The sequence below is a fragment of the Vidua macroura genome, chromosome 19 (genome assembly GCF_024509145.1).
Source record: "Vidua macroura isolate BioBank_ID:100142 chromosome 19, ASM2450914v1, whole genome shotgun sequence".
Classification (NCBI taxonomy): Eukaryota; Metazoa; Chordata; class Aves; order Passeriformes; family Viduidae; genus Vidua; species Vidua macroura.
In genome coordinates this window covers 6,120,650-6,140,906 of record NC_071589.1, presented here as the reverse complement: position 1 = coordinate 6,140,906, position 20,257 = coordinate 6,120,650, and the positions used below count along the sequence as shown (strand labels likewise).

The window sequence follows — 20,257 nt, the reverse complement described above, 5'->3', positions numbered from 1 at the left end:
AAGCATGTAAGAGGTGCTTACTGAAATCAGCTACTTGCCTTCTGCCTAGCATTCCTAGAAAATCTGGGATGGTATTTATCCTGGGCTTAAGCTCTGAAGATACTTCTCACAAAGATTAATCTCTGTGGAGATGTCTGTACAGTCATATCTGAAGGTAAGAAAGGCACTGTGTTTCTATGCTCTGCAAAAAAGAATTTTCCTTCATCTTCAAAGCATTAAAGACTCCACTATGAGACACGTGAGAATCTGAATCCCAGGCTAATCTACAAGGTTCCTCATTTTATCATTTTTACTTTTGCAAAGTAAGGAGAAATGCAAATCCCGTAACAAGTTAGCACAGTGGAAGGTACAAGACAATCATTTTCACCGCTGAAAGAAGTAATACATCCAGGAAGAGGCTGAGTCCTGTCTCGCAAGTTTCAAAGGAGGAGGTTGTTCATCTAATGTCTCCAATTAGAATTTCGTTAAAATTTCACTAGCTCCCACTTTATTTTTTCCCAAAAACACCGCCACACCCAGTCTCCATCCCCTGTGCCCCTGTATCTAGTTTAGAAGAACCGAAGTCACAAAAGGAACATGGCTGGCTGCATGTGGTATCAAAACCTAGCACTACTGACCAGAGGGACCAAGATGCAGATTCCTCTCAAGTGCACTTCCACACACAGGCCAAATAAATCAGCACAAGTTACAATGGTGTTCTGTCCATGTCTGACTTTGGTTACATATACAGTCAAGGCCTGAATACTAATGGAAAAGATAATGCTCTTTTTAAAGAATGTAAATTCATTGCCTTACAGCCACAGCACTGACTAGTACACACTGCAGTTCTTTTCCAACAAGAACCACTCCTGTTTGCACTACAGCTTCAGAGGGAAGCATGAGGCACATCTCCCTGCCTGTGTGTCTGTTCTGACCAGCTGCACAAGGTTGTTAATCAGTACCCCAAACCAATACTGCAATGCAAATATGAAGCAATCTGAACATCAGCCTCAGCAGTGGCATCTCTCTAAACGTGCTGTGGAAGTTGAACTGTTTTATAAAGAGTTAATACCACCATTTTTATTACAAGATTTCTGTAATTTCTTAACCAACTGCAGCAAAAGGCACTTTTTGGGGAGACACTGAACCCAACAGCATCTAACTGCAGCAAAAGTAAGCCTGAAATTAAATCCTGATGGTACCAAAAAAACCCAAGCCCACAAACAGCACAGAATAACTAAGCATCCAAATTAATGAACTAAGCTTGAAGACATGAGAAATTTATTAGGAAAGAAGCTTATTTAATATTAAATGTTCAATGACAGAGACAATCAAATTTGTAACAGAAATTCAAAGATACTTTATTTCCATTTCTTGTATATCAAGAAGCTAGGAATTGCTTAGTTGTAAAAATGGGATTCATTTTAGTTCAATTCACACAAATACTAAACATTTATTCTTGTGTTTTGAAGTCCAAGAATGAAAACTTGCAATTAAACACTGAGCAAGCCATGTGTTCAGGTTATGTTGGTTTCTTATCTTAAAAAGTCTTAAAGAAAAAGAAGGATACAGGACTTATATTCTCAGTAGAATATGTGCTATTATCAACACATCCTTCTGAACTCTGGAAGGAAACACCAGTCCTGAATTAAATTTTATTAAAAAAAAAATCTAACTCAACTTTATATTTTTCTATGCCACTACAGCTTTCTTTCACCTCATTTAAAAGCAGATCTTCAGTTTAAGCTGTCTTCCGCTGTCTTCACAGACTCTTCACATAGTAGTCCTATAATGCAAAATTTTGGGAGAACAGACAATTAGACAGCATTAGGAGCATTTTGTTTACTATTCCTATACACTCGCCCAGTTGTTAGCTGTCATTTTAACTCTACAAAAACATTACCATTGAACATGACTGGCATTAGAAGCAATGATATAGCATTAATGGTTTAATATCAACATTAAATGTTTAAGAGTTCCTAGCATACATAATGCAACTACAGTAACAAATTATATTGCAAGAAGTTCATTTATCAGCTGTCACCTCCACTGTTAGTGCCTTATTTCAGGAATACAACTAAAGACCTTCTGTAAGAAAGCTATGTCAAGAGTGGGGAAAAAACTTCAAGTTATCCTTTCAATACATAATTGCCTATTGCTTAGCTGCTTCATTTCCCACAAACAGTTTCCAGCATACATTCTTGCTATCAACACTGCCATCATTTGGTGGCACCTGTCTCTGCATTTACATCTGCCTTACAAGCCTGTTACCAGCCATTCCACTCTTCTGTGCTATGGGTGACTGCAAAGTCTCCTACACAGTAGGAAATATTAAGCACATACCTCTTAAAAGACTTGAATTGCATTGAAAGTAACAAGGCGAATATTATGTAGTGTTTATTGCATTTTAAACTCTTTAAAGATATCTAATTCTGGGCAGCACTGCATCCCTACACACAGTTGAAAGAAAATTCCATTCTGTTAACATCAGATTTACAGTATTCACACAATACACAAGAAGTCCTTTTCACTAGCTTCAAAATCAAAAACACAACAGTAAGCTTAAAGATTACAGGCAACAGCATTCAAACATGGATGTGGGTAGAGAAAGGAGTACCTGGCATGAGTACCTGCTTAGTTTGACTGAATCCTTGATTTTTAATTTGGCTTTTCATGGGCCGCTCACAACACCAACGCTGTGTGAGGTATGGTAGTCAGCTGCAATAATTCATAAACCCTACACTTCCATCAATCCAATGCTACTGGCTCTCGAGTTACAGAACAAACTGCATTAGAATGCAAGGCAATAAAGCAAAAAAACTAGAAACATCCTTGACAAAGAAATACTAGCAGTTTATATGAAAAACAATGTAGTCCAACATGTGCCTCAAATATTAAGTATTTAAGCAAAAGTTTCTGCTGATGTACCAACACAATATGGACTTAAATACAAAACCAGTTCAACTTTAAAAAAAAAACAAAAACGTTAACAAAATCCCTAAAAATAAAAAAGGATAATTAATTTTTCTATGGTGACTATATTACAAATATGTCCCAAAGAGGCACACTAATGGGGGCATGAGTCTGCTACAAAATAGCTGAGACAAAACAATGTACCTCAAAACGTTTTGCAGGACTACACTGTCATTTCCTTCAGAAGGTGCTTTAGTTTGTCTTCTCACTTGACTTAGCTCCATCTTCATCTGTGCATACTTACGCTGCACTGTTAAACAGTAACAAAAAGCCCTAATCAAAGTTTGAAATAATGCACTTACCTCTGTCTGATCTGAGGTCATATCAGATCAGTTTTAATTGGACTGAGTGTCACCTTCAGATTTATTGTCTTCATTGGTCCCATTGACCTCATTCTTAGTCTCACTCTCCTTCGAGTCTGTATTTGTGTCTTCACTCTGTTTTTCTCGACTACTGGACTTCATACTACTTTTTTTATCATCAGATCCCCTCTTTTCTGCCATGAAAGAAGACATTGACCATGGATTTCAAAGTAAAAACAAACATTGTACATGTGAGATATATACTGCATACAACATGGGACAATTACTTTCTATAGTAATAACAGTAATATTCAAAAGTTACAGAAATAGGCTTCAGACTACCAAGCTGGAATGGAGAGGGGACAAAATAAAGGTAGAAGGAGACAGTACAGGGTGGGAGAACAGGAGAAAGGTCAGACCTCCTAACAGAGGCAGCTACTCAGCTCTCTGTCAAAATGAAGAAATTTGGGGTAAAGAGGTTAGGCAGATGTGTAATTATGGTGCATGGCTTCCTTACTTATTATGGGACTCTTTTGGTCCCCATGTTTTGATTTCTGATTGTGTATGGCTTGCTTTGGTTTATAATTCTTGTTAATTATGGTTCTTGAAAGAGAATCAGAAAAGAGTGGTGGGATAATGCTTGACTGCATAATCAAAGAAATTGATACTTCCCAATTAAAAACTAGTAATCTCAAACTATCAAATACTTTGGGAAAAAATATTAAGTACTGACAGCTTGGTGGAGATCAGTGACAACCAAAATTAAATTTGAAGCTGCACATTTGTCAGCATTGTTAATTCTCAATTTTATAAAAACAGCAGTCATTTATAAACAACTCATTAAAAGGGCTTGGGGAGACAGCTTGGAAGATATAAAAAAATCATTTTTTTTTTCAAAGGCAAAGAAACAGTAAGATGCGGGGGAAGGAGCCCCTCAATTTGATAATTAATTGGGAAGCTCACTGAAGCATTTGCTACACTAAAAACTCAATCTTCAAAGAAGGAAGGAAGCCAGAAGTAAAAATATTTCCATGGGAAGAAAAACATTCAATATTAGAGCTGCGTGCCTCATCTGTAAATTCAGTATTTGCAAATTTAATAAAAATACCAATTCCTGCTGTATTATTTCACACCATAATATTCAACTCTTGCTCAGTAAAAATACTCTGGAGAGAAAAAAAAAAATCCAAAAAACCAACCTCTCAGATGTCATCATACAGAAAAACATTCATGCTCTTTTTTCTTATTATTTCCTGCTATCTGGGCAATCAAAACAATGAATATAAATAGATAGATATATCCCTGACACAGGAGCACACAGATCGAACACTCTGAAAAAACTATTTTAAGTAATATTATGACCTAGACTGGCATAACACACTTTTATATTCCAGGATACAAAGCAAGAAATTAAGCTTTAAAAGAACAGCAACATCCCAACTTCTCTGTTTTATAACAGACTACAAAAGGATAGGGTAAAGCCCTCACAGAGAAATAAGGGCAACTGCCTAATAACCACCAGTAGTGAGGATTCACCTGCAGCAGCACATCCAGTGCAGGATGCTTGGAGGAAGTACACGGCAACATCACCCAGCTGACTGAAGGACTAAGTCAGTTTGGCTCTGTCTGCCCTCAATTTGGCAACTCCGCAGGTAGATTGCACTCTAACTAACCTTGTTAAAAAGTCTTCTTTTTGTGTCTTAAAGGTATCTCCGGTGCACACGTGGATCCACTGAGGAATAGTAGTCTTGTTTCCCCGCAGAGGACTAGTAGTCAGTCCAATAATCTTATCTTCTGTCCTATGTAGATATGGTAGATCTTAATAGCCCTATGGATGTGCAGTGTGCAGGGTTTTGTTCTGTCTTGTTTGTGTCTTGAATGTGGTCAGGAAGGATAATTTTGTTTAAGGTTAAAAAAACCTAATAAACTGTGGTATGAAAGTTCAAACTCTTCTAAAAATTTTAGTCTTAAAATAGGTATACCATACCAAACCTCCAGTTTGCCAAGCAGATCTGAAAAAGTGTATTCAACATATAGCCCAATAACTTTTCAAACCCTAGAGTATCTCCAAGAAGTTAAGTTCCTCCACTGTATTTTTAATCAGTAAGAGAGAAAGCACATAAAATTAGTTTTCTGTTGGAACTGGGTGTATTATTTCAGCTGTGATCTATTAGGTATAATCACATAATATTGACTTTGCTTCCTGATTAAACACACACACATTCTTCTGATTGAGTTTTGTGGGTAACTGAGATGTGTTTTGTGAGAATTTTTATCATAACAAAGTGAATTGCTTTATGGTTCAAAAAAATCAAACATAATATCCAGTATTACTGAGGTGTTCTGGCAGTATTTGCTGAGGTTTAATCGTTAACATTAAAACATGATCATAATTATTTGTATATAAGTATCAGAATCCAGATTAGGGAAGATAGAAAGCCAAGCCAAAGTGGTCTAGAGGCCCATTCCAGTATTAACCCTTCATAAAATGAAGGTACTTGGAAAGTAATTTTTGTTTTATCAAAACCCCCCATTTATTCCATCTGCTCTGAAGTTTGTTAACTTGAACAGTAGGTGTATTCTACTGGTTTATATTAAGCTAATGCTGAGCTGGTGTTTATGGCTGGTGGCTCCTTTCTTTAGCAAAGGTATCTCTGGCCCTAAAATCTGTGTCACAAAACAGTGCCCCCATTTTTACACATACATTTTTCTTATAACCTTGGTTGCTGTCTTCTACAGTATCTTAGTGAACAAGAAAACAGGACTTCTGAATTTTCATAGAGTGGGACTAATTTAATGTGCAATTGTACACAAGTCTTGGTAAACTGTTCCTTGGGGTTTTTCAATGTTAATATTCATGTTTATGAAGCAGTCTGAGATTTCCAGATGAAAGGCACTACCAAGAGTAGTTACAGCCTTTGCTACTTAACTTTTACAACTGCAGATCAGTGGTGGCTATAAAGACAAGTAGATTCTGAAGACAAGATTCCCAATGTACTAAGTTAAAATTTAACTTTGAAGTCACTATTGTGCAAAAGCCACACACTTCAAATATATCAATCTAAAAGCTTTATTCTTAACTACCTATCTACAGTGCCACATTGCAAATATGACGATGCAATGGTGCTTACAGCTTCAGTACAGAAATTCAGTGCTGCCTTAGTAACTACTACTGGGTTTGGTTTTTTCCTTCCTTCCCTCCACTTTTATATTTTTTTCTGTTAACAAGATTTTCCCAACAAAGGGAAAAATCACAAACTTCTTCAGCATTGCAGTCCTGCTCTAATGCTTATTTGTGCTTTTACAAATGTTAGGATGGCACAGTCAAAAAAAGTAATTTATTTTCCCAGGTGGGATTTTCGTCACAGCTCATAGCATCACCTCACTGTTCTAATTTCTGGTGGAATAAAGTAGCAAGCAGCAAATAAAACAGCCAGCAAGGAAATCAGTCAAGTTAAAACTAAAAATACTTGAGACGTTGAAGAGAGTTCACTAGCTCCTCTATTTATGGGAAGATTAAGGAAAGAACTGAAAAGCTCAAATCCAGACCAAATTTGAATAAAAAGAGAAGTTATTTATATGCATAGATAACACACATTCAGGAGAACAGGACATTCTTCACCAAGTACCAGAAATCTGTTCATAAAGCAGGCAAAAAATCAGGTAGGAATAGTAACAAATGGACAAATATAGGCTACAATACTGAATCTGAGTTTAAAGCCCGCATATAATTTCCACTGCCAACAAGCAAGCAACAAACCCACTCTCTTACACAGCAAAGGAAAATGAGAGAAGAATCAATACTAAAGGTGTCCCACAGTAGAAACCAGAATAATTGAAACAGTCCAAGGAAGTCAGGGAAGAGAAATACATGAAGCATTACCAACATTTTGGCAACCAATTCAATGGATAAATATAGAGAAGGGTCAAGCAGACAGGCCTATGCAACCCAGACACATGCACAGAGCACCTTTCATTCCAGAGAACCTCAAAAGTACCTTAGAAACACAATTGTTTCATCCATTACTGATGATCAGCCCATGAAGTGGGGTGGCTGTTTCGGACTGGCCATTAGTGAGCTCCCCACCAGAGCCAGAAGTATTACGTTCCTACAGAAGTTCCAAAAGATTTTTAAAGGGGGAAATTTAGCAATAACAGTGAATTAGTATCTTCTCACAGAATGTGAATGTACAGTGTTCTCACTGTAGCTCTTTGTAATCTTAGTTAAAGTTTCTGAGCCTCAGCCTCTGGTGAAACAGTGAGGCACCATGAATGCTGTGGTACATGGAACGTACAGCTACAAAACCATTCCAAAGACTAACACAGCTTTCTGTTGAGACTCATCTGAATACTGACAAAGCAAAACTCACTTTGTTTAAACAACAAACAAACAAACAAACAAAGGAGAAAGGTGGGGGAGAAGAGAAGGAGACTGGGCAGAAGGCAGAAATTGTCATTTAGAGCATCACAGAGATTCTGCAGTATTTATCTTGGACTGCACTTATAGATTGGGAAAAAACTTAAAAGCACTGTTAAAAGGATAATAAAGGAAACATGATAGTGTTGAGAAGTAATAGGTGGTACAGGTGAGAAGCAAGGTACCAACCTCCCACAAAACATGCACCTGCAAAGGTTAATTGCAAATATCCACTAAGAGTAGGACTATAAGACACTCACTCTTAGAAAATGATGATTACAGGATTACATTTTTCTAAAGGTAAACAGGTCTTAAAATATATAAAAATCCTTACACACTTCATCTGCAGACAAAGTGCAACAGGTAAGAGAAGGACACTGGGGTGTAAGTATGCACACATGTGTAGTGAACGTAACTGAAAAGAACAAAATGTTTCAAATTGCTTACTGCAACACACACACCTTTCACAACGAGGTCTGATTTGGTACTAAGAACTTTCAGGCACTCATTGAAAAGCTAACAGCTTTTGACACTCTAAGAAAATATTCATTTCAGAAGTTGCTAAGAACTCAGTCTTTATACAAACATACCTTTTTCTTTTGACTTCCTGTCTTGTTCTCGCTCTCTGCTTTTGCTTCTGTGCTTGTAGGATTTTCGGTCCCGGCTTTTTGACCGTCTCCTGTCCCTACTACGAGACCTGTGTTTCCTTTCTGATCTATCATGGCTTCTGCTTCTCCTCCGGTCACGACTCCTTCACATTCAGAGAGAATTTCAAAAATGTAAATCTCAGCTGCTATTTTCTAACTCAGAATATTAAACAGTAAAACAGTAGCACTTTTAAATACAGTGATTACCTGCAGAAGCCACATCTTAACATATTGTATAGAAATATTTCCCAGTACGTAAGAAATATGCCCTCTTCATTTACTGAAACACTTAACTACATAGTTTAAAAGTATCTACCACCATGAAATAAAGACCAGCTGAAGGAAGAAACAAGAAACCGTATTTTTTGGGAGCATTCTTTGTTTGCTGAAAGCTCCCTCATAAAGCCACTTCCACCACTATGGTTTCATGTTCCAAAAACAGAGAGAAGACAGCGACACTCAGCAAAAACTTGCTTATCCTTAGAACCAATAAGGTGTGCCTTCACTTAAGAAGAAAGACCTAAGTGAAGCTAACAAATCAGTGATGTAACTCAGACTGACAGGTAAGTCCTCACAGGATTTTTACCTTTTGGAAATTCACCTGAAAATACTTAAGAGAAACACACAGAGGTACCTGCTTCGCCTTCTTTCTCTGCTTCTTGACCTTTTGTGGTCTCGTGAGTGGCTGCACCTCCTGTCAGATGTCCTGCTTGAATGCCTGCTCCGTGAGCGGCTCCTTTTACGTCTCTCTCTGTCACGAGCCCTCTCTTTTTCCTTTTCTTCCTCTTCACGTCGTCTCTTCCTTTCCCGCTCTTCTCTTTCCCGCTCCCTCTCTTTTTCCCTCTCTTCCCGTTCTAGCTTCTCTTTCTTCAACCTTTCATCACGGTCAGGCTCTTCTGTTCTTTTTCGTAACTTTTCCTTAAAAAACAAGTTCACAGGAAGAAATGAAGATTACTCAAGACACTTAAGCTTACAGATTCTGAGGACGTAAAAGCCTAAACTTTTAAAATAGTTTAGTTTTATCTTCCAAACAAGGGAGAGTGCTTCCTAAAATCCCTGAAATGAAAATCCTTTGTCTCGCAGAACCTTTTTTTGCTTGTCACCCTCACAAGAACAGAGGCCACACTACATTTCCTTAAAAAGGCCATAAAATTTCCCACCTGAATCAACATCTTTGCTTGTATGTAATGTCACAACAAATTACATACGTGAAAGCACAGTAGAAGATTCCATTTCTTGGGAGTGTTTCACCCTCTTGAGAAAATCCACTGGACAGCCTTTTAGGTACGTTACAAAACCTCCAAGCATTTTTCATTTCAGTAACTGGAGGAAATACTTACTTTTAAATCTTCTACAGTAGCTTTTATTTTGGCATAACCCATGTGCTGCTTTCCCATCAAGTGGTCATCTACCCTGGACTGTGCATCTCCGACAATTAAAAAGGCTCCACAAACTTCACAAACTTCCATTTGTTTTTCCTGGGCTGCAAAGCTCTCAATTGTCTGAAAAAAGAAGAATATTTGATATGGCAAAAGAGAAGTTTTAGTCAGTGAAGACGTTTATAACTCTATGTTATTGTTGTCAAATCCCAGGCTCTACTGAAAGATGTCTGTCACAGCCCAGTCACAGCTCCAGTCACAGCCCTGACTCAAGGGCTTTCTGTAACAGTTATATTGGTAGTTCAGTAGAATTATATTGCAGAGGTCACAGGGCAAAGTTTAACTGAGACCTCAACTAGAGGAATGTGCAAACTCTCCTCCAGGACTGCTGGGTGAGTAATTTCATAATTTGTGTGCACGAAGTCCACTCCCAAGGTAGAATGCCTAATCAATACACTGGATTAACACAGCCAAATGTCCTGTTAGTATGTAATGAATTCTGCACAGACCTTGCATGCCTTCAGTGGAAGGAGATGGTTATTTAGAATGTACTGTGCACCAAATTTTGGTGTGTCTCACAGAACTATGAACACATTACTTACTGAAGTCGTAGACCTCAGTAGTTCTCTCTCTTCCTTTAACTGTTCAACGAGTTTCATCATTCCTTGTGCTTCTTCCACCTTTCCTTCTGAACCTAGTTCTTCAATCTAAAAGGCAATAAAAACATTAGAAGTTTATTTTTTGATCAAGGAACAAAAGCAAGAGATCTCTCTCATGGGGGTTAAAAACCCCTCACCTGTTGAAGCAGTACATCAATTTTGTCAGTTAACACCTGAATCTTCTCCTCGTTTTTACCAGTAGGTCCTGCTCCCTGCAAAAAGCACAAGAGTGAGTTGGGGCTTTTTTTCTATCCTTGTTGGTTTTGTATTCTTCTTTTGTTAAAATAGCTTAAACACACAAATGTATGTCTTCTCATATTCCAGAGACACTTTGGGAATAACCTCCCCCTGACCTCTTCTCCCACGAGAAGCTACTAATAATAGTCTAGTCTAATATAAAATACTCCTCGACACAATTTACTCCATCCTTGTTAAGTCTAGTCACACTAATTCCTCCTAAATCAACAAAAATGGCCCAAGATCCTGGCCCATAAAAGGCAAGAAAACTGTATTCAAAGTCCTAACTTTAAACACTGATACTCCCATGCAGCTATTACATATCGTTGCAGACATTCAAGTATGACTTAGAGGTTCTGTAGGCTTTAAATTTCAATCTCTGAATGTAAAATGCAAAAAGAATCTCACTTCAAAGATGTATTTGTTAGCAGTGTCCTCTCTGCAGGCTGCCAAAATAGACTTATTGGCACCCTCCCACCTCTGCTCCACAAGTGGTTATCTCTCAACTTGATATTGTCCACAGCTCCTTCTGAAGCAATAGGACTTTTTACAGAACAGTGAGGTGGGGCAGCAGAAAGAACAAAGCTGTCCTGGCAGTCACAAAACTCAGAGAGCACAGGCCACAGACCCTGCTCCAAATCCATCAGGGGAAAAGATACAGCTTGCTAGTGCAGGGAGGGAGGAATGTGCAACTAGCAGAGAGAAGGTAAACTAAGGTTGTCAGGGTAAAGACAGCACCTGATAGGTAGAGGATAGATACTTATTCTGAGGAAACAAGAGACAGCTCTTCGTGGCTCTGGAGTCACTTGGCTCATCCATTAATGCCAGATGCAATCTGCTGGCTAACAGATGAAAAATCTTATTCATCGGGAATCTTCTGGATAATAGTAAGTTTCACCTGAATAGGTAAGACCCTGAAGATGCTACCTACAGGAAAAGCTGCCTCAATGACTCCTGTAGACTCACCCCAGAAGACTGTTGGTTCTGTGACAGAGCCAAACGAGCATGACCCCTCCGGATCCTGCGCTCCACCTCTGCAAGCAAGCTCTGCAAATAGCGCAGGAAGTCTCTCTCATAGCCCACCTTCATAAACCGAGAGCTTTTCTCATACCTGAGAAAAGATTTTAAAAATGAGAGTTCACATCAATCTGTAATAGATGAAAATTAAGTAACAACACACACAGTATTATAAATTCTTGCTCATAGTAAGAGAATATTACATATTTAAATAAGCAAATTTTTATTTAAATAAAAATTTAAATCAATTTTTGCAAGTAAAAAGAGCAAGTAATTAATAATGTTTGGGCTGTTATTAACAAATTGCAAGGATACCAGAAACTCTATTTACTTTAACATATCAACAACAAACTTACTGTTTGCGTAGATTTTCATCATGAATTTTTTCACAAGGACCTAAGATGACAACACAAATAGCTTAAGTTTGCATTCCTAAATGTTGTATTCATATTCCACCAACATTTGTTTGTGCATCATGACAGAACAGAACTATAAACATTTCACAAAAACATTTATGCTTCTGCCTGTCTGCTTCCTTTGCTTGGAGCTTGAAAAACACACTGAAGAAAAAGAATGCCAACATCATTAGTAATTATAAAAAAGAGACTCTACATATGAAGTCGTGTTAAAAAATTTCCAGATCAAGTTTTACATCAGTAAATTACAAACTATGTATATACAAATATACAAACTATGTAACACCCTAAAAACCTGGGGCTTTAAAAAAAAAAAGAACAAAAAAAGAAAAAATTACATATGAAGGGAAATTTCATCAGGCACTTTCTCATTTCCAGGGTTCTATACAACACACTGGCTACTGAAAAACAGATCTTCAGAGTAAATTAGGAGGTATGTGCACTGAATTAATGAAGGTGGCTGTGTTAAAATTCCTCACCTTCCCCAGACTCTAAAACTCTTCAACAGACTTAAAAACTACCACTAAGACAAAAAGTCTGGTTTTGCTAAATTAACATCTCCAAACTACGTGCTACACGTAGCCATCAACTACCAGTAATTTAGAGCTGATCTTCAGAAATAACTATTACAGTAAGTGAGTCTTTTACTTTAGGTAAAGCAGCTCAACCATATATAGTCACACAAAGCCAGGTTAAAACCCTGCCCAGGCAGAGAACTCAAACTAGAAACTGCCACTTGAGCAGGAGAAAAGCACCCCACACCCAGTAACTTAGCTTATACAGGAAGAAAAAAAAATTAAGAAGCTTTTTCATTTAGACAAAGTAGGATCTGGAATAAATATTACTTTTAGCATACTGTATCATTGGCAACCCTTGAAATGAAGAAAAAAAAAATCAAAGTGTTTTGACAGAGCAATTAACAATAAAAATATAGTTTGCAAACAAAAGCTCAACTGTAATTACTTTTCTGTGAATAAAAACGTCATGACATAAACCTACCTAAATCAGAACGGGTATTTGTAAATAATTCAGCTGGGCAAAAGCCACAAAGGTAGTATTTGCAAACCTGCCAGAGAAGAAAGAAACAGGCATCATTTTTTGCCTCTTGAATTGAAAATTTTATGTAACTGTTTTACTAAAACACAAAGTTTAGTGTCAAAGTTTCCTTTGAACATAGTAACATTTCTAAAAGTTTTACACACACTTTATATTTCTTGGCAGCAGTAAGTTGTACAAGATGCATTTTGATGACAAAACACCAAAAATCTTACTTTTCCTTGCAACAGTAATAGTTCTTAATTCTACCACTAAATATTTAAGATTAGAGGAAAGCGTCATCAATTTATAAACAGAAATATATACTATTTCCAAAGGAAAAGGATGGGATCAGACTGGACTATTCAGTAAGTTTCAGTGAAATTCTTAACTGTGAAAAGCCACAGGAGATGAGAACAATTGCCATGGAAGCATGGAACATGCTTCCTCTGCTTGCCTGGGACAACTCTCTGTTCAGCCTTCACTCCCCCAGAGCTACTGGCCTGGAGAACCAGAGCCACCTGTACTCAAACATTAGGTACTGTCCCAAGGACTCTGACGGCAACTGAAAGTCAGAATTATCCAGACGCTTTCCCACTCCAATGCTTTTACAATTCCCTACTTTAAGAATGACAGTCAACAAGACATTATATAGCTCTTCAGGCAGAAAAGGCATTTGTTATAATCTGGTTTCCTGCCAACTAGAAAGGGTTTGGTTTGTTTCTGCACGGTCTGGTTTGACATTATTGAGTCAGGTTCCTTTTCTGATAACAAAAACGACCATCAGAAAGTTCAAAGACCCATAAACCTGTTACTCTAAGTCAATAAATACTTAACGTATGATGGATAAAATCAGCTTTTGTTAAAAAGATTATTCACCCTCATCCATGAGCATGGGCTTAGTTAGTCAAGTTGGTCAGTTCCTGAAGTTCATGACACAGAAATATCTCCTGTCAATCCATTAGAACAGCCATAAGGGTAGAATCAGAAATACTTTCATCCCTAACTTCATAAATAATCTTAAATAATTAACTTTTCATTAGACCCTCCCCACAAATGTGACTGCCATTAATTAAGGTGTAAATCCAAAACTAGCCTGGATGTTCTTCCAGCACCTCCTTTACATTACACCAGTTCCTAATTTTTGGCAATCTAATAACTGTGAATGCATTACAGCCTAGTTCTAATCCTCTCACATATCCTGTGGACAAAGACTTGCAGTATCTTATCTCCAAGATAGAGACTGAAATATTTGAAGAAACGGGGGTAAGGACAGAGGACCCAAACACCACCACCTCACTAAAAAGCCTGTGATACCTGTTGATCAAATTACATCAGCCTGATTTATTTTTCCAAGCTAACTGGCAGAGTGCAAATCAGCCTACAGAAGTTAAAACTCTACTAACTGCTTTACAGATTACTCAGAAAAACAATCAGGCTTTCTATTAACAAACTGTGGAAAAGAAACACAAACAAATCTCTTATTATGCAATTTGAATACTTCTCCCATGATCCAGGTTTGGACACTGGTATCTATCTGAAGCAATATAACAAGAATAGTTAAGAAAACATGTGAAATTACTTTTTTTTTTTTTTTTTTCTCAGAAGGAAGGAGAAAGTTACTGGACAATAGCAGATTTCAGAATATGCTCTTCTCTGAAAGTTGCAATATCCATTGTTTTACTACAGAGTTCATTCAAAGGAACAGTTTCTGGGATGGATTTCTGTACTAGTCCACAGAAATGTAATTTCTCTATACATTCTCTTCTTCCATTTTCTCATACTCATATCCCGGTATAAGGATCAGCAGAAAGACACTTCCCAAAAAATTTCAGAGAAGGATTAAACAATTTCCTAAGATATAGAGAGCACAGTAATGATAGTCTGACCACACCATAATGTTAAAAGTGTTGTAGAATATCTTCTATCAACCAAAAAACTAGGCAAACTGGCCTATAACAGTTTAGAAACTAGTAGTAACAAAAGAAGAAAAGGAAAAGTCACTAGAAGTATGATGAACAAAACAAAAAACCCATCCTCAATAAAACCAGAAATAATAAATATGAGGTTTAAACATGCCATACACTGTATTAATTATTTATATATTAAAACTCCAAACCAAACACGAGCCATATCAAACAAACAAAAAAACTCAAACCCAAAATAATGACAAAACACACACAGAGCAAAAAGTTGCCATAATTTTCTTCTTCCAGCTCTAGATGCTGCCACTCTAGCACTAGGATGGCACTCGGTGAATTACTTGACATGTTCTCCTAGGAAGCAGCCTGCAGAGAAATGCTCACTTCAGAGTGGTTCAGACCACCATGGCTGAAGCAATTTTCTTCCCCTCTCATACTGATTTCATTATGCTCTTCAACTGAGTTTGCCTTTGCTTCAACAGGAAAATACAACTTGCTGGAATCCTGCAGAATCTTGCAGGTATCATTCCAGCTCAGCTTCACTGAGTGCAACATCTACCTTTCCCAGGCTGGTCTTCAATTGCACTTTCAATCAATCCTAAGTAATCAATGGTGAGTGGGAACAGTAAGAGCAAAGGAATGGTTTAAGCATCAGGGAACCATTAAAGGACTGAAACAGAGTTGACTGATAAGCCTCAACTGGCATCACGCATCCATGGTTTATCAGGCCACTGCACTAATCACAAGTAATATGTGAAAACACATTCCATATCAGGAAGTTTGGTAGGCATAACTATCAATGCAGGTAACCAGCATTTACTCCTTTCTGCAGAGTTATTCTGCCAATTCCGCTAGTGAGAAGGTGCAACAGACAAGTGTCAGTATCAAACTGCTAGTGCAGGATAAGCCACAGCTTGGGTCTCAAAGCCCCTGAGTGCTCACATTTTGATAAGACACTATGATACTGCAGCAAATAGGGATGCTTGGAACTTTCCACTTCTTCATCACAAATTCACTAACCCCTGAAATCTCTTGGAGGTGGTAAAGTAATATCCTTTACAGTCAAGTTCACTAAGTTAACAGCAAAAATTGCAAGCTCAATTGGAGTTTGGGAAGCAATTCAAAGCTCTCCCATATAAAGAAGCTACTGACAGCTCTATATTGTTAATGCTTCTACATTAATATGTTTCTCTTCTGCAAGAAATTTATTTACTGATGGAGAAGTATCCCTCTAACAGTAATAAACAATTACAAAAGCAAGTTCCTTTAGAGAGACAATTCCTAGTAAAAAGGTTGAGAATAAAATCCAGCAGACTGTGACTTACACATCAAAAACTAGTAAATTCCTTCTCATAGTTGAGTTCTTTGAATCCATTAAAGCTCACATGCAGCAGACATTTTAAGAGCAATGCCTACCCACCCAAACAAACATCATCCCTTCTCCCGAACCCACTCTTAAAGATAAATGTTATTTGTTGTAGGAAGAATATCTCTCCCTCCGTCCCCTGGAGGATTAAGTCCTTAAATTCTACTTAGATACAAAGCAATTTTGGTCACTGGCATTATAAAAGTAAAAGCAGAATATATCATAAATAGCTAAATTAATCCCATCATACTCCAAACACAAACCAACATTTTGAGAAACTGCATTATCAGAGCTGACTGCTCACAGTCATTTGTCTCTAACAGCTCTTACTCCCTCTCCACTTTCTGAAAACCCCGAGTTTGCCTTGAAGAAGTATCAAAATTTCAAACCTTACGGGAGAACGGGCAGCCCATGCTGTGCTGTCTTGTACTACAGAACAAACTCAGAATTCTTATGCAATTGCTATTTCTGTAAGAACTTGCTTTGTGCAGGTGGCATATTAAAGCAGGAAGGCGTGAATCAATAAAGAAATATACTTTGTCTACAGATATGATAGTAAGCAGAAAGACTAAAATACATGATACTAATAATTTCTTCCTGCACACAAAACAAAGCCTTTTTGCCAAAACCAGGAGACTGATCACCTAAGGACATGCCATCATACTGAAATATACCACAAATGGAATTCCAATTTTTAAAGATTAAAGGCTTTAATTATGTCAAAGTTTTATAGTAAGAACTTAAGCTCTAAAAGCTTTTATCATATATGATCTACATGTTTCATTGGCACTGCAAATAAATCACACACTGAGCTATCACACCCTCTGCTTCCACACTTTCCACTTCCATCTTGTAGTTCACTGCACCTTCCAGTTTCTGATAGACACATGGATGCAATCTCCAAAGAATAAGCTAAATACAAATGAGCTTCTTGTGATAATCTTCCACGTTCAAAACTGATGAAATGGGACACAAAATCCTACACTTTGGGATCAATACAACATGCTGGCAATTGAGCAGGTTGCATGTTGATCAATGTCTAATCTCAAAAGAAATTACATTAGCAGATGTATTTACCTGAAAAGCAGGACAGCAGGCAGAGGAATTAATGTTACCATTTGAACCTTATATGCATTTCCTGTCTTTTAAAACATGTCACCATTGCAAATTTAATCTTTAGGTGTCAAAGGAAGTCAAACTGAGATACATGTTTAACAGCAGTAATTGTTGGGGTTTATGAACTCATCAGTTGACTACAGGAATCTAGGAAAACATTCCTTGCAGAAAGGTTGCATTCAATCATAAATAAAAGCAGAAGCAGAGCAAACAGCAGCAGATCCTGCAGGACTGAAAGCTCAACCCTAAGCCTGTAACTTTCCCACTGCTCTCGGACACAGGACAGCTCTCGCTTTCTGAACTGTCAGAGGACTGGGAAGGAGAGACAAGGCCCTGTTTCTAAAACAGCAAAACAGAACAGCTTAGAGACCGAGTCCTTTGGTTATAGTCAAACTCTTCAGCCTAAACCTCTAAGTGAAAAGAAAAATTGAAAATACTCGGTAATTTGTTCATTTGAAGATGAAGTAGGTAATCTGAACTTACTAAAAGTGAATGATGGGGAAAACAAAAACCAACCAAGAAAAGAAGTCTTTCTCACCTTAATGAATAAACCAAACCAATCCCCTTGTCTGTTCTACCTGGGCCAACATGGCTCAAGCCATTCACCTTGTATTCCATGTATTTCACTAAGTCCTCCTTATTTTAAATTCACAATCAAAGGAAAATATCTAACCAAACACCCAACTGAATTATTTTCTTAATAAACTAAGTCTAGAAACACATAAACAAGGTCACGAAAACTTCTTGAACTCACAATTTCTTACTGATGTGCACTGCTTACCTACACAGCAGCATTTTTCAAGGGAAGCATGGTTCCTCACACTTGAAAAATCTAAGGTAAGATAGGTATTGGTACTTACATCATGCAAATTTAACCACTCCAAACAAATTCAAACAAGTATTATCCTCCTTTATAATGATCTAAATCCCATAGAAAAACATGAAATCTTGTCTTTGATTAAGATACAATTTAGAACAGCCAAACACAAGCATTTCTCCCTCCACCCAAATAAACAACATCCCAAGCAAAAGCTAAGGGCAGAGCAGCTAAATGTGCAGTTTAAACCACAGAATTCCTATAACATAAGTGATAAATTTTTGTAACTGCAACACTTTCTTTTAACATACACCATATTGAAAAAAAGGCATCATGAACGGGAGAAAATAAAATTTAAAAATTCATCAGTGTTCATCTCTCCCAAAGCAGCAGCAGCTATAGAAACTCTGTAGGTACCACTGCATTTTCCTGAAATAACTTACAATTCAACTATGATAGCCAAAACTAACTCGTCATTCATTAAAGTTCAACCAACTGGAGAAACCTCAGTTAATAATAATAACAACAACAACGCTGTCTTGTTTGGGCCACTTATTGCAGAAAACGAATGAACATCATATTAACAACAGTAGATAAGTACTCCCAAACAACAGTCTTGTTTAGAATAGTGTCCGTCCTACCCTCCCAGGTAGATTCCTCTGAGTGAGGAAATATGGAAAGAACAAAGCTTTTCTTAACCAAATCCTCACTTTCTAGTCTTATGGTTTTTCCTTGTAGTACAAGCTCCAGACATTAAAGTCGGTACACGCGTGCCCTTCTTTTTCCTCCCCCAACACCATCCTCAGAAAGATATCCAGATACATTTATCTCCCAAACCAGAACATCTGTCTCATCCCCTCTCGTGCAAGTCAGCAGCTTCCACTCAGAAGTGTCGAATTCCTTTAACCTCCCCGCCGTCTTATTTTTGTGTTTCCCTACGGGAGACCTCCGCCACCAGCAGCTCTCTGCAAACCCCCGTTCCCGTTAACGGCGGCGCCGGCGGGCACAGCCTTCCCCTGCAGACACTCAAACACCGGGCCTGTCTCTCCGGTAGCCCAATAACAGCCCGGCTATGTCAGGATCTTCCTCCTCCTCCTCGGTGAGACTCGGCGCTGTTCCGCGCACGGCCAGGCCCGGCCCGCCCCAGGCCGCCATACAGGCCCAGCATGGAGGGCCCAACCCGCACCCCGACAACCCACGCGGAACCCCCGCTCTGGCCGGCACCTCACCCCTTCCCCCCTTCCCGCAGTTGACCCCGGCCAAGAGAAGACGCCCATGTCGCTCCGACAAACTCCCGGCTCCGCGCAGTGTGCGAGAGCAGGGAAGGAGGGAGGAGAGAGGTGGCCCCGCTGCACTCACGCTCTCGTGGTCCCACCGCACGTTGCTGCGCTTTTCATCGGGGGCCAGGTTCCTGTCCCGGCCCATGAGCTCGTCGAGGAGCTGGGCGGCCGATATCATCGTGAGCTGCGGGCCAAATCCCCCTCGCCAGACACCAGCTCGGCCGACTCGCCCCGACAGCCCGCGCCGCGCCTGACGGAGACAAAATGGCGGCGGTAGCTGGCCCTGCCCACAATGCACCGCGCGCGCCAAGCCCGCCGTGCTTCTCTCCCTCACGGCGCTTCCGTACTGCCCAGCCCGAGCAGCCGTGTGGCACGCAGGCAAGAACGGGGAGTCGGGACAAATACCGGAACGCGGAACCATCACAGTCGCGTGTGGTTCCGCGTGAGGGTGCAACACAGAGGGTGTCCTGCCCAGTGAGGTGTCATGACAGCTAATGTCCAGCTCCCTGCGGCATTGTCAAAAATAGATTAGAAACTGTTGTAAAATAGTTGATAATTGTTAAGCATGTACTGTAAGTTTGGATACCCCGTCTCTGGAAGTGTTCAAGGCCAGGCTGGATGGGGCTTGGAGCAACGTGGTCTAGCGGAAGGTGTCCCTGCCCATGGCAGGAGGTTGGAACGGGATGAGTGTTATG

General features: G+C 38.9%; 1 protein-coding gene across 9 annotated transcripts; it reads right to left on the bottom strand.

Annotated features, from left to right (window-relative positions):
* Positions 1–1,315: 1,315 nt before the first annotated feature.
* LUC7L3 (LUC7 like 3 pre-mRNA splicing factor) lies at positions 1,316–19,987 on the bottom strand. Of its 9 annotated transcripts, none has more exons than XR_008440057.1 (13): positions 19,642–19,986; positions 13,026–13,092; positions 11,967–12,006; positions 11,560–11,704; positions 10,494–10,568; positions 10,300–10,404; positions 9,659–9,820; positions 8,953–9,236; positions 8,262–8,422; positions 3,308–3,448; positions 3,097–3,202; positions 2,597–2,675; positions 1,316–1,765 (listed from the first exon to the last, which is right to left on the bottom strand). XR_008440057.1 is itself a non-coding variant. In XM_053994942.1 (13 exons), exons 1-12 carry the CDS (start codon positions 19,981–19,983, stop codon positions 2,651–2,653), a joined length of 1,653 nt encoding a protein of 550 aa, XP_053850917.1. In that variant the 5' UTR covers positions 19,984–19,986; the 3' UTR covers positions 1,316–1,765; positions 2,610–2,650. The 9 variants fall into 9 exon arrangements, 7 of the variants coding, with proteins under 7 accessions (XP_053850917.1, XP_053850916.1, XP_053850918.1 ...); XM_053994942.1 differs by having other exon boundaries at positions 2,610–2,675; XR_008440056.1 differs by having other exon boundaries at positions 2,610–3,202; positions 19,642–19,987.
* Positions 19,988–20,257: the final 270 nt, after the last annotated feature.